Source organism: Tetrao urogallus (assembly GCF_951394365.1).
Source record: "Tetrao urogallus genome assembly, chromosome: 3".
NCBI lineage: Eukaryota > Metazoa > Chordata > Aves > Galliformes > Phasianidae > Tetrao > Tetrao urogallus.
The window spans coordinates 57674522-57689568 of NC_136815.1; the positions used below are offsets into that span (position 1 = coordinate 57674522).

Genomic DNA, 15047 nt, shown 5'->3' on the forward strand with positions numbered 1-15047 from the left:
GCATAAACTTCCATGTATAATATATGTACTATAGCCTTTTCACAACCTATGGAAGGCACATCATTCTCAAATCTGTTCAATATTGGCTTAATTCTTAGATAGAAACTATTTGATTGTGATAACCTAGCCATTGTTTCCACAGTTTCCTTATTGTCCTGCCTGAGGGGGCCTATATGTATTTTCAATACGAACTTCAGAAACTGACACAGAACACCTCACAAAAGACACTGCTGTAAAAGATGATGAAAATATTTACAAAACAAAGCAGTCATCAGAAGAGTATTTTAAAAAAGTAGCAGCATTTATTAGGAACTTATAACACAGGACAAAACAAAAGCATCTTTAAAATCACCTAGTATATTTACGGATTTTATTCATTCTTACCTCCTGTTTTAGAACTGAAATTTGCTTTTGTTAAAAATATATATTTAAAGTCATGATTCAACAGCAGATTCAACGTATACAGTGAGGAAAAAGGGGCCTTGCAATTGACTGAAGACATTCCAGCAGGAGCCCAAAGCAGAGGATTTGCTATGTTTGGAACTGTCAACTGTCAGCTTAAACTGGGAATGTAAACTTTCTTAAAAACAGAACCCTTAAAACCAAACACCACAAGCCCTGTTCATTATAATATCACATCAAAACGACACAGAAGACCCCAGTGATCACTTGGGAATCTGCCACAGTCCAGTTTTTCTAACCCAATCAAGTCCATATTTTGTGGAATGATATGTCCCCCCTCTGCTGCAGGCCGAAAGTAAAGGCGATCAAACCGCAACTTGCATTTACTCTCTAGGCGCAGGTTGGTATTGGAGCTTGTGTCCCACGTGTAGCGGCAGTGCTGGGGTTTGCCCAGGAACTCCCAGATATCTGTGATGTTTTTAGGTAAGCCGCCTACTTTAGCCACCTGAAGGGAGAGAACAGAACTGAGCTGTCAAAATATCGCTTTCTTTCCCCACAACACATGAGTCGTGAAGAACAAAGCTACTGGAGGAATTTCTAACTTGGGTTATTTCTCAGTAGACTCTACTGCATGACCAATTTTTGTCATACTTTTCTAAATCCAAAGCGTACAATCATAGAATCACAGAATTGCTCAGATTGGAGAAGACCTTCAAGGTCATAAGTCCGACCACAACCTCGAGGTGAGGCCTCACCAGTGCCGAGTGCAGGGGCAGAATGACTTCCCTTGTCCTGCTCACCACACCATTCCTGATACAAGACAGCGTGCCATTAGCCTTCAATGCTATAAAGCAGAGAGTTCAATTATCAAATCAGGCACGAGGGGCAAGGCCATGTTTTCTGAAATAACGTCATTCCTGCTCATAGCAGGAATTTCACTAGTAGGGAAAAAAAGAATTTTTACTAATAATGCAGAAATTTCACTTTTAACGTGAGCAGCCAAAAATGTTGAATGTCTCTACGATGGGGTTGGACTTTAAACTCCCAAGATCTGTTTCTCCAGAGCACCTTCTTCTTTCATTCATTTTTTTTTAGCTTTAAGTCCCAAGAATCAGAGAGCTGAATTAATAAAAAGATCAAGTCCTCAAAATCAGAAGATACTTTGAAAGCTGAAACGTCTCAGAAATACATTTTGAGAATTATGCATTTTGTGTTATGGGGAAAAAAAAAACATTCCTTTTGTGTATATAACAACATCTCAGCTGTAACAAAGCCTCAGTATAGCAATGCCACCTTAAAAAGGTGAGGTATGACTAAGAAGTTGCAGATTTCTGTTGTGCAGTTTGATTCTCATGAAGATAATAGAGAAGTCTGACAAGATTTTACCAGAATACCTTCCCAAAATAATCAGGTTGCTTATTTCTATTTACCTCGCTGTCTCTGAGGTTTGTATCCCCCCCAAATATAACAGTGGTGGACTCAGACTCCTCCTGCATTTTGTTTAACACTATTTGCAGTTGCTTCATACGCTCCTTTGAGTGATCTCTAGTGCTCTCCAGGTGAGAAGTCATTAGGCAAAGTTCATTACCAGATATGTTCACCTGTACATGAAACAAAACAGGTATGCTATTTTCCACACTGTGATACGAAGATCATAGACAAAAAGTAATCAGAAAATAAATTAATGAATGACAGAACTCTGGTTAATATTTGTTATAAATTGGAGAAGTGCCTTAGAGGAGGATAACAGGCTTCTAATTTGTTTTCAGAGGTTATCAGTTGTGAAAACAAAGTACAGCCAGCAATGTAAGAGACTTAATTTTATTAGTACCAAATGCAATTTGATTCATATGTTTAAAGAAACATTTATGCTCTATGTAAGACTGCCATCGAATAAGGCCAGCCCAACCTTTCTGTGATTCTATTGTTCTGAAGACAGACACACAGCTGTAGTACTGACAGACTGACTCACATGCACAACCAAAAGGTTCCTCATCATGGAAGTGGTTGGAAAACGTATTATCTCCTGTTTTAGTACTTTCACTCTGGGTTTCTTCAACAGCATGGCAGTGAAATAGCCATCTACATTACCTGGAGAGGAACAGGCAAATAAAAGGTCATGGACATCTGCTCCAGGATAAAGTTAAAGCTCTTCCACAGATCTCATTATTATCATCTGGGAGAAAAATTCTAATTTGCAAGATGTACAAAATGATTACTCAGAAGTTTCTTAACAGTGGCATGAATATGTTTTTAATACAAATGTTTAAGCAACTACTCATCTGTGGTGCTTTTTGGGATAATTTTGCTATCAGTTTTTCAAAACGTGGGAAAAAAAATATAAGTATATAAAAGACCATCGGTCAAGCAAACCTTTCACAGGAGTAATTTGCATCCAACTATATGGTGGTAGTAAAATAGAGCAAGTAATTTAAATGTTTCCTTCGTCATCTTAGTCTTTTCAGTTGCTACAGGAGGTCAAAGCTTTTGGCAAGGAAGACAGAACAAAACTGTACTTGTTTTTTCCAGTTTCTGTCTTAAGAAATTGAGGTTTACTTCGTACCTGGAATAATGGTGTAACCGCCTGCTCTCCTCTGCAGAATACACAGATATGGTGGGATAACCTCCTGTAAAAACACGACATCTGGGCTGTATCTGAAATCAGCAAAACAAGTTTTGAGGTTAGCTACTTCAAAAGGTAACATTATTACACTCTGATGTCAAACACAACAGATGTCAAACACAAATCAGAGATTTCAGGTGCATTTTTTCCTTATCTTCCTAGATATCTTAAGATCCTCACTAATGATATATAGTAGCACGTAGACATACCACTGATGCTGAAGCAGAAAACAATGACTATTATGGGCACAGTACCAACATGGCAATAAAACACCCTACTTCCTTTAGACTTGAAAACATTTGCATAATTTTCAATTATTACATATGCAAGGAAATTTAACTTCAACAGCTGAAAAGCAGCTTTGGATCATACTATGCCACAGATAAGATTTCTAGGAAATTCTACCCTCCATCTCATTCCTTTACAACAGATCCGTCTCAGCTAATCTGCCATTCGTCAATGCCAAGCTCCTTATGCCACCAGTAACAGCACATGTGGGGTAGGACTCCTGAAAGTCTCTTTTATAGCTGCCCCTTTTTGTTACACTGCTGAATAGACCTTCTCTAAGCAGTCAGAGGACAAATTTCATAGAATCACAGAATGGTTTGGGTTGGAAGGGACCTCAAAGCCCACCCATCCCCACCCCGTGCTGTAGGCAGGGTTGTCCCCCACCAGCTCAGCTGTCCAGGGCCCCATCCAGTCTGGCCTTGAGCCCCTCCAGGATGGGGCACCACAGCTTCTGTGGGCAGCTGTGCCAGCACCTCACCGCTCTCTAAGAATTTCTTCTTAACATCTAACTTAATCTCATTCTCTTTCAGTTTAAAGCCATTCCCCCTTGTCCAATCACTATTAGACTGTGTAAAAAGTCACCTTCTTGCTTATAAGTTCACTTCTACAGGAAAAAAAAAAAAAAATCAACACATTATTAAAAATAAAGAAAAAAATCAATTTAGTTAAGAGTTTCTACTGGGCTCAGAAGAACCAATTAACATTTGTTTAAACCAATTTAATTCACACTGATAAATTACCATATTAAGACACACCAAATTATGTAATTATCAAATTAATCATAAGAGTATTAACAGGAAGCTTCAAATGGCACAACTATAAAAGGCAATCACAGATACTACTGCTTTCATATTAACTTGCACATTATCATCCTTTATAGATAAATAACAGTACTGGCAAGGGATCCATTTTTCAAATAACAAATCAAACAAAGAATGCTGGTGGTCCTCCAAATGCTCCAGAATGAAGTTACTCATACCAGCAGACTGAAGCAAACAAGCTTCTTGCATTTTCATCCTCTTCTCCTGTACAGGATGGAAGTGTGAAGCATGCTCCTGACACAGGCATAAAACTTGATGTAAGCAATACTGTTCGTTACCAAAAGATTTTTAGTCACTGCAAAGTCTTTAACTTGAAATGATGCACAAGCTCACACCTCGTCCAATCAGTCTTAAGATTTGTACGACAACCTCATTACTGCGTCTAATTTGAAGATAATTTGGACATGAAGATTTTTTCATTATCTAAAATGAGAAGCTCACTTTAAGGTGGGTACATAACAATACAAAGACAAAGCCATGCTTACAGTGTCAGGTAAGAACAGACACCTCTAGCTCGCTCCTGCAGATTTCCCAGGTCCAGCCCATCAATGTTCCAGGTTATCAGCGAGAAGCTACTGTCATCATCTTGTTGCTTGGAGCCTGCATTGCTGCTGCTGGTATTACTAGCTGTTTCATCTGCTGTGAGGTCAATACTAAAGAGACATTGTTTGTCATCATGCATAATATTATTCTTACTGCATTTGCCTCTCTTATCTTCTAAAATACAATGTTTTACACCCATCACAATTTACAGACAACCATATAAAACTTTCCCAACAAGTAAATTAACGTGAAGTGATCTCTTATTGTAATTCAGAAGATCAGTAACTTTAATCACATGGAGCCTTTTCTTCCTCTTCCTTATAGATACAAAATAACATCTTCCATTCCAAATTAAAATTAACTGGATGGCAACCAACTCTATCCAATGCACCTGAGGAATTCATTTCTTTCACCGTGCCAGGGGCAGACTGTGCATGTAAAATCTGCAAACATTCTCCATCATACTAGAAACAAAGACTGCAGTCAAGCCCTTGTTTTTATGAGCCCACCCTCATAATGCAGCTGAGGTTTCTGAGCTCCCCTTGGGCAAGGGCAAACTCAAAAAAACCATGCAACAAGATAGTCATTTTCTTGGGGAATATTCACCCCAAATTGCACTTCAGAAAAGCACCATCAAGGTACGAGTGCCCAATCCAGTCACTGCCAGGGGACTAAGTCTCTAAAGAGGATTCTACAATGAAGCATGGCCCAAAGAAAATTCCTTTAGTAAAGTGAGAATGTAAAACAAATGATGTTCAGTAGTATACCTAAGTCTGTTTCAGTTGCTGCGATACTGCAGTTTGTTAATATCTATTCCCTGGTATTGTGCAGTCTAGACAAGAGGAGGCTTGGGGCAGACCTTATTGCTCTCTACCATGACTTGAAAGAAAGTTGTGGCAAGGTGGGAGTCAGCCCCTTCTCCCAGGTAACAGTGATAGGATAAGAGGTGATGGTCTCAAGTTGTGCCAGGGGAGGTTCAGGTAGGATATTGGGAAAATTTTCTTCTCTGAAATAGAGGTGAGGCAGTGGCACAGGCTGCCCAGGGAGGTGGTGAGATCACCAACTCTTAAGGTGTTCAAAAACCGTGTGAATGTAGCTCTGAGAAACATGATTAGTGGGCACGGTGGGGGTGGGATGATCTTAGAGATCTCTTCCAACCCTAAAGCTTTTACGCTTCCTAGAACACAGTACTGTTTTCTTATGTTGTACTGAACTAATAGTACAAGATTACACTGCCACACAAGTCCCAGCCAACCGTGAGATGTGCAACCACAGAGCTGAGCAGCAGCTTGCTAAAAGCATGCTGGGAAGCCAAACACCCTGCAGCAAAACATTAGCACATAGTTGCACTCTTCTCTCACCAGGAAGCCCACAGAGCCCTACCTGTACACCCTGCTCAAGGCAGAAAACACAGTGCAAAGACAACAGGGGAGAAAAGAGAAAGTTTTCCACTCAGAGAGTGGTCACACACTGGAACAGGTTGCCCAAGGAGGCTGTGGATGCCCCATCCCTGGAGGCATTCAAGGCCAGGCTGGATGCGGCTCTAGGCAGCCTGGTCTGGTGGTTGGCAACCCTGCACATAGCAGGGGATTGAAACTCGATGATCACTGTGGCCCTTTTCAATCCAGGACATTCTATAATCCTGTGAAAAGGTGTCTCCAGTTTGATGCAGTCATCTTCTGACTCCATCTATGGAATGATGCTTGGTAAGATTCTTTTTTTCATACAATTACATGAAAAAAGATATATGGTTCTATAGAGCCATAGAATCACACACCCACTGACCACATCCCCCAGTGCCACATCCACACAGTTCTGAACACCCCCAGGGATGCTGGCCTCACCACCTCCCTAGGCAGCCTGTGCCACTGCCTCACTACTCTTTTGGAGAAGAAATTCTCCCTAATATCCCATCTGAACGTCCCCGGGCACAGCTTGAGGCCTTTCCCTCTCATCCTATCACTGTCACCTGTGAGAAGAGGCCGACGTCACCTGGCTTTCCGGTCGAACTGTTACGAAACACAGCTTGTTTTCAGCTATAAAGACCAGAGGGGCACTCACCAGCTGCCGGGCCCCGCCGAGCCCTCTCCTGCCGCCGCCGCCGCCTGCTCGTTCATCGGCGCCTCGAAGTAAGCGTCCAGCGCCCTCTGAAACACAGAGGCAGAGTGCAGAGGAATGGCAGCCGCTCCCCTCGCCCCCCGCCGCCGGCCCTACCTCCAGGTGCCAGCCGCTGCTCGCCAAGAAGCCGCTCGCCACTGCCTCGTCGCTGCTGGTGACGGCGGCGAACTCGGAGCATAGCACTTTCCTCCGCTTGGCGAGCCGCAGCTCCTCATCCTCCTCCCCACGCCCCGCCCGCGGGGAGCGTGGCTCGGCCCGCGCCTCCAGCTCCATGGCTCTGCGGGCGGGGCGGAAGCGGGGCCGAGCCGTTCCGGGCCGCGCCGCGTCATAAGGCGCCGTGACCGGACGCCGTGATCGGGTGTCGTGATCGGGCGCCGTGACCGAGATGGGCAGCATGCGCGCCACGGTGGAGAGCATGCGAGATGCCTTGAAGAACATGGTGAAGTCGCAGAACTTCGACAGGGTGCTCGGCAAGGTAAGGCGGGCTGACGAGTCCCTGCTCCCCCAGGGCGGTGGGAAATAGGAGTGGTGTGCGTAACGCTTCCTTCGTAATGCCGATGGCCAAGGTCGCTTTTAGGGTTATGAAGCGTTGAAATGTTGTTACTGCTCTCTGCTTAAAAATAAAAACGAGTGCCCATCATAACAGATACCTTGAAGTTATGCTGAAAAAGCAAACGTGTCACGGGTCTGCGAGCTGCCGGCAAGACTTAGTGTTAAGAACTGTGGTGGTCTGGCGCTGCTCTGCAGTCACAGAGTTATAGAAGGGATATTACAGTAAGGTGATGCTACAGTACAATTAAAACATGGTTAAAATGGTGTTACTTTGTCTATTACATATGGTAGTGCAGCTGATGTGTTCTCCCACAAAGCAGTTTCAGGGCCTTCATTACGTTTTGCAGAGCCAGGGTTCTGGTTCTGGTGTTACCTTGTCTGTGTGTGCGTGGAGCCCTGCTGTGCAGAGATGAAGTGAATGCCTCTGTGCAAACAGCCCTACCAGAACCTTTGTTTTTTGAGTTGGAGGAGCAAAACTGAGAGCAGAAGCAGTATTTTCCTTGTCAGCTCCATCACTTGATGCTTAAAGAAAGTAACTGTTTTCAAAGGGGAAGGTCTAGACTGGATGCGAGGAAAAAGTTTTTTTACAGTAAGAGTGATGAGGCACTGGAGCAAGTTGCCCGGAAAGGCTGTAGATGCCCTGTCCCTGGAGACACTCGAGGTCAGGCTGGATGAGGCTCTGAGTAACTTCATCTAGCCGTAGGTGTCCCTGTTCGTTGCAGGGGAGTTGAACTAGATGGCCGTTAACAGTCCTTCCCAACTCAAACGATTCTATGAAAGCAACTATCATTGTGTTTTCCCCTAGACATTTTGGTCTTATGTATAGAAAGTATAATGCTGTAGGAAGCTCATAGAGTTGTAAAGAGTCCATTAGTTATAATGACTTCAATCAGTTCCTACTGACATCTTCACCCTGCTCATTCTACTCTTGCACCTTAAAATTCCATTAGTTGGATAATGGGTGCAGCACTCAGCTAAAAAAGGTAACTTGCTGTAATTCAGCCTAGAGAGGCAAGCTTCTTACCTTTTTGGGGGGAAATGCTGTGATTTGTTCTGAAACCCCCTTCTAGAAGCAGAAAGCTATAAAATCATAGTTTTGTTTGAATTTCAAGCATCTGCTGTTGTCATAACCAGCTGAGTAGATGTGGGGAGAGCAACGGATGTTGTGTACCTTGATTTCAGCAATGCATTTGACACTTTAACATCCTTATAGGTAAACTTAAGAAGTGTGGGATAGACAAGTGGACAGCCACGTGGGAGAGCTGGCTGACTCACTGTGGCCTTCCAGTATTTAAAAGGAGTTCATAAACATGAGGGAAATCGACTTTTTTATGAGGGTAGATAGTAAAAGAGCAAGGGGGCATGCTTTTAAAATAAGGGAGATGTAGATTAGATGTCAAGGGGAAGTTTTTTAGTCAGAGTGGTCAGGTGCTGGAACAGGTTGCCCAGAGAGGTTGTGGATGCCTCATCTCTGGTGGTGTTAGGGCCAGGCTGTATGGGGCCCTGGGCAAAATGATCTAGTACTTGATGTAGTGGCTGGCGACTCTGCCTGTGGCAGGGGATTGGAACTTGATGATCCTTGAGATCCCTTCCAACTCACGCCATTCTATGATTCTATGACTGACAGAGCTCACTCAGAGAGTAGTGATCAGTACAGAGTCTGGTTGGAGGCCTGCAGCTACTGGTTTTCCTTAGGGGTCGGTACTTGGTCTGGTCTTATACAACAGCTTAATCAGTGACCTGGATGAAAGGATAGTGAGACCTGGACTGGCTGGAGAGCTGGGTACAGAGGAACCTGATGAGGTTCAACAAGAGCAAGTTCAGAGTCCTACGCCTGGGGAGGAATAACAGTAAGGTTAAGGGCTGACCTTCTGGAAAGGAGCTCTGCAGAGAGGGATCAAGGGTGTCCTGGTGGACAGCAGGTTGGCCGTGAACAAGCAGTGTGCCCACATGACCAAGAAGGCCAATGGTATCCTGCGGTGTGAGCAAAAGAGCATGGCCAGCAAGTTGAGGGAGGTGATTCTCCCTCTACTGTGCCTTGGGGAGGCCACATCTGGAGTACTGCATCTAGTTCTGGGCTCTGCAGTTCAAAAAATACAGGGAACTTCTGGAGAGTCCATTGGAGGGCTGCAAAGATGATTAAGAGCCTGGAGCATTCTCCAATACAAGGAGAGGCTGAGAGAGCTGGGCCTGTTCAGCCTGGAGGCTGAGAGGGAATCTTATCAATACTTTATAAATATCTCCAGAGGTCCCTTCCAGCCCCTAAGATCCTGTGATTCTGGGAGCTACTTGAAGCTTTTCTTACTTAAGATTCCTTTCCTGTTCTGGAGAGGACAGATTTTAGGCTGAGACTTTTCAGCTCTAGCATCAGAGGAATTTTCTGATTTAATTCCAGTGTAGTATCCACATAGGGCTTAACAACTGTGGGTTTTAAGCCCATTCTCAAAAGTGGTGCATCGCAGATGTGACTGGGAGCTGAAGCAGCTCACTGAGATACATGGGAGGACAGGCACAGAGGCTTTGGAGATGTACAGATCAGCAGCTCAAGCTGTGTACGTCCTAGAAGCATTCAAGTACCTGACTACTGCTGTCAGGGGAGAAGGCAGCAAGTGTCAGATGAGAGACTAGATGCCATCCTTGCTGATAGATTGGAATGCTGTCTAAAGGCAGTGGAAGCTATCATCTGCTGCCAGTGTCAGGCATTGGGAAAAGATCCTAATTGCAAATTGTCTGAAGCAGTGTATTGCAGCATGGTTGTTCCCCATATGATTGGGATCTTCATTGGTCAGGGTGCTATTTTTACACTGGGACATTGCCTCAGTGGTTTCCCCTTTTTTTTTTTTCCATTTGAAGTTGGACTGAGTGCTCAGTTACCACTTATCTTGCTATCATATCAGGGAGTTTAACTGGAATTGTGCTCTTATTGTGCTCATTATAACTAAGCAGTGGTGAAGCTGGAGACATTTCAATCTTAAGAATAAAGAGAATAAGTCAGTCCAGTTGCAATTGTATGGAAGCACTGAAATTTAAAAACGAAACAAAACACCCACAATTCTTTGAGATAACAAATCAGAAAAAAATAGTAGGAATTACTGTAAATATTATGTCCATATTTCACTTGTGGCAGTCTAAATGTTCTTCAAAGTATTTGCTAAAGCGTAAGTATATATATAGTACTTACCCCAGGTCTGCATCTGTCTTCAGAATTTGAATGTAGTGCTACTAAATGCAGAGACTAGAGTAAAATAATTTAAGCAATTGAAATGCAATAACATCTTGGTCTCAAAAATCCAGCTGCTTTTGTTGATTACATGGGGAAGTGTAGTTCCACAAATGCTCTGTGATTTTCTGTGTAACACCTTTCTATGTAACACCTATAGAAGTGGTACATAAATTATGGTGCTGTAGTACATTATGATTCAGTGTTGGATAATTGTGCCCAGGAATGCAAATTTCAGTTCATGTAGGCCAATGGGATTAGCTCAAAGTTTATGGAAACATCTAATGTGACAGTTAAATTACTTTGTTTTATGTCTTTCCATCTGTTTCATGAGTCCAAAATACTCCTTTCAGCTTGATTCAGGGCAGCACCTGGAGTTGGTACTCTGTCAGTAAGCTCTTTATTCCATTTTTGGTTATACAGGTGAAACTTCTTTCTGCAAGTCCAGGAAAAGTTGTGTGTGAATTGAAAGTGGAGGAGGAACATACCAACAAACATGGCACGTTACATGGAGGTTTGACAGCCACGCTTGTGGATGTGATATCAACAGTTGCACTGATGTACACAGAAAGAGGAGTGCCTGGGGTCAGTGTGGACATAAACATCACGTAGGTATCTTCCACTGTGCCTAGCAGAACTTACTAACTTTTCTGCCCTGACAAGGTATTGACTCTGTTATGCTTCCCTTATGTGTTGTCTGTCTGCTTTAAAAAGGTGTCTGAAGTCTTGTTTTTAATAAACTAAGCTGTGGGTGGAGGGAAGCATATCTGAGGATATTGCCAGTTGGCTGCAAAATTTGAGTCAGTTTTTATTTATTATGTGCATTGTTACCCATTCATTCATAGAATGTTAAAGGGGTGCTACATGGTAAATTTTAGTGTTACACAATTGGCTTATTTCTTTGCTTGGGCAGATCTGTTAGTGTCCTCAAATAGCAAAATCTAGGCCAAAGAGCTTTCAATAAACCCTTTTTCAGCGTTAGTCCAAGATTAAATAAGGAAACATTTTAGCTCTGCGTTACACTCAGAGGATAAACTAAAAATTGAGTCAGAATTTCTCACTGACAGAAGATTCCTTTACTCTAGAGTGTTTGATTGAGAATAGTTCTTCCTGTAATGCAATTTTTAAATAGTACCTTCAAAAAAAAAAAAAGTCTGAAACCTTTGATGGTGCTGTTACAGCTTGTCAGCTTTGCTTCATTACTTCCACTGAAGAGATTATGACTACTAAAGTAGTCCTACTTGAAATAACTAGTACTGAGCACTAAAAATCTTGGAGAAATAACTCACCAAAAAAAAAAAGTAGGGAAGTATGTAGGGAGTGATCTGTATCTTTACCAGATGCTTTCCTTTCTCCCAGTGCCTTCTGATTTCCCACTAGTAATGTGGGACTGGAGCTTTCCACTGACACTGTGATGACCAGGAAATTTCTGGAAATAAAAACTTGAAATGCACATAAGATTAATTGCCTTGCAGCAGTGTAGTGAGAGACCAACATTTAAATTATTTATACCATCCTCATGGTGTAAATCCCTGCTCAATTTTAAAAAGCTAAAATCTCAATACTCTCTGGAGATGATCCAAAATAATCAAGTAGCATAGAGTTTAGGAAATATGAGGGTCAAAAAAACCTTTAAGTATTGCAGTGGAGTACTGCTTGCAATGACAATTGATATTGGATATCAAATATAGCTATAGTCCATTTTGTTTTCCTTTAGAGGAAGGATCTTTTTTAAAATCTATCATGAAAAAGCTATTTCAGTAATGCAATGAACAGGGAGAAACAGAAGGCTTATTTATTTAACTCACAAGAGGATCAGCAGCCTCTGGGAGGCTGAGTCCCTGCCCCCCTGAAAACTAATGTTGCTTGTGCAACAGCAGTATGAGACATGATCAACATGGTGTTGTGCATAAAAACGGTCTGGTTGATGAAGTTCTGTATCCAGCACTTACACAGTCTCCTATGCAAACATATGAGTAGCATTCCCTTACCTCAGGTCAGGGCTGGATCACATTCCTCCTGATTCTTTCCCAGCTTTCTGTGGTAAAACTTCTTCTTAATTCCTGGACAGTGTGTTTTCAGAACACACCCACACACTTATGTAAATAAAACAAAAAGTCATGTAATGAATGGAAATGGGAGTTAAACCAGGGAAGTCTTGAAAGCCTCCCAAATTTCCGTGGCTTTTCTCTGTCCAGGCTCTGAGAAGCAGTTAACCTGTGATTACGTTCTATACAGAAATGACTGAAATCCTGGATATGTTACTTGCAGAGATATTCTGCAGAAACCAGCCAGACTGGTTTAGAAAGGCCACAAGGAGCCTGCGGTGGCTAGAATAGGACTTGGAGGTGAGCTTGTATCAGATTTTCAGTATCTATTTCTTCCTGGTCCAAAAAGGACTTTTTGTGAGAACCACATGAGGGGTTTCTTTCTATCCTCCATTTCTTCAGAGAATGTTGTACCAAACTACCACTGCAGTACTCTGGAGGAGTTCAAGGACTTGAAGCAGCAGGGATTTTCAAGCAGGCAGTTATAAGTATATGTGACTATTACTTGGTTTTGCTTAATTCCATTTATGATAATCTAAAATGAAGAAATAGCCTTGGATTTGTGCTTTGCACAGACCCTTACTTGTTTGTTTTGTTCTTTAAGATACACCTCAGCTGCTAAAATTGGAGAAGAAGTACTGATTACGGCTCAGGTTTTGAAGCAAGGAAGAAATCTTGCATTTGCCAGTGTGGATCTAACAAGTAAGGCAACAGGAAAGTTAATTGCGCAAGGCAGACATACAAAGTATATGGGACAGTAATGCAACAGACTTGAAAAACAACAACATTGGGTTAAGAATCCCATCTAGAACAATCTTCTCACGCAATGACAATCTCCACACTTTTGATTGTATAACATGAATTGCTCTCTGTTCTGTGATAAATGAACCAATTTATTACCATCAAAATAGTTAAAAGCCTAAAATTAATACCTATTTGGGATGAAAAACACAATAGCATAAGAAAGCATCTGTTTGGACTTTGAGGGTCAATGTAACAAAGAAAAAGGTTTTGGAACAGCAGTATGGTTTACTAGCATGACACTGTTAAAGGATCTGGTATTTGTTTTTGCTGTGATGTAGCCACGTGAGTAAGCAGTCCACCCTCCAGGCTTATGACTATTGCATTCACACACTACAATGTATGCTTACTAACTGTTCTGTAGGAGGATGGTGAAGGGTTCTTGTAAGCAACTAGTTTCATGTTATGGAAAGTGTGAAGCAAGATAATACAAAGCATAATTCACTGCTACTGTAACACGTTCAAATCTTTTCAATAAAGCTTTCCGAAACTACCTTTTTAAAGGCTTTTATCTCTTTGTTTTAAATAAAAGCTTGTTAGGACAGAGTGGGTGCAGTGGAACAGGCATACACCAATTCACTCAAGAAATTTATTTTCTCATTGATTCTCTTTGTGAATGTTCAGCTACAGTATGAGAGCTTTCCCACTCTTAACTAAAATTATGTCTATATTTGTTTTAAAAAATCAACATGTGAGACTCAAGTGTGTGAAAGGGATTTCTAAAAGCCTTGTGTCAGGCTCAAAGTTGAAGGCTGTGACACATGTTGAATGTGACAGAGAATACTGTTTCATCAGCAAGACTCATCTCCTCTTGCACTGCTGTTGACAGGTTTAACAGCTTTCCTTAAACAGCCTTGCAGAGGATCACCTGTCATCTACCACACTGCAAGAAAAAAATAGCAATGGCAAATGCACAGTGCAAGTTTTTATAAACCATGCCCTTAGTTTTGCCCCAGTGGAAGATGTGAAATTAGCATATACAGTGATAAAGTGCAAGCTCAGTCTTCGGTGATTTCAGCTTTGTGACTGAATATACATTCCATGCATTTCAAACTTTTTTGTGCATACTCAGTGAATATATGGTATCACCTGTTCATGCAGACCAATTACCATCTGTTTCGATTATTATCAGAAGCAAGAGAGAGGGTTAAGAATGACAGAGGCAGTGAATTTGAGTGGTAAAAGATTCAGACACACTTCAGTTAGCTGCATGCCTGAGCAACTCTGCAGTTGCGTAATTATCCCAGTGCAATTTAACACCTTTCCTCCATCAAAACTGGATGCCTCAGTTAAATGGTCTCATTCTATCACGTAGTATTCATCATATCTACATAATCGCAATTGAGAAGTGTCTAGGCAAATTAGGAATAGCAAACTTCAACAAGTAAACAGTATCCTTGTGTTCCTATTCAAGCCTAGCAAGGACAGTTGCAGGCTGAGAGGGAAATCTTGAAATTACAAGTGAATTCTTTTCTTCCTTGTAACAAAACAGTCTGTCGTAAGGTACACAGTATTTCAGTGCTGCCTAATTAATAAGAGGGACATCACTAACACACTGACCAGTTGTTTTAGAAACAGTTCATTAAAATCATTAATTTAAGACATCCTTGTCTGTTAGCCCTCCATCAGCA

At 41.9% G+C, this 15047-nt stretch overlaps 2 protein-coding genes across 2 annotated transcripts; one reads left to right on the plus strand and one right to left on the minus strand.

Moving 5' to 3' along the window:
* Positions 1-625: 625 nt before the first annotated feature.
* TDP2 (tyrosyl-DNA phosphodiesterase 2) lies at positions 626-7068 on the minus strand (the record flags this gene model as incomplete). Its single annotated transcript, XM_079533011.1, has 7 exons — positions 626-907; positions 1833-2003; positions 2375-2493; positions 2966-3057; positions 4620-4787; positions 6739-6824; positions 6892-7068. 7 exons carry the CDS (start codon positions 7066-7068, stop codon positions 626-628), a joined length of 1095 nt encoding a protein of 364 aa, XP_079389137.1.
* Positions 7069-7180: 112 nt separating this feature from the next.
* On the plus strand, positions 7181-13376 carry ACOT13 (acyl-CoA thioesterase 13; the record flags this gene model as incomplete). The annotated part of the gene is made up of 3 exons (XM_079533764.1): positions 7181-7270; positions 10991-11175; positions 13220-13376. 3 exons carry the CDS (start codon positions 7181-7183, stop codon positions 13374-13376), a joined length of 432 nt encoding a protein of 143 aa, XP_079389890.1.
* Positions 13377-15047: the final 1671 nt, after the last annotated feature.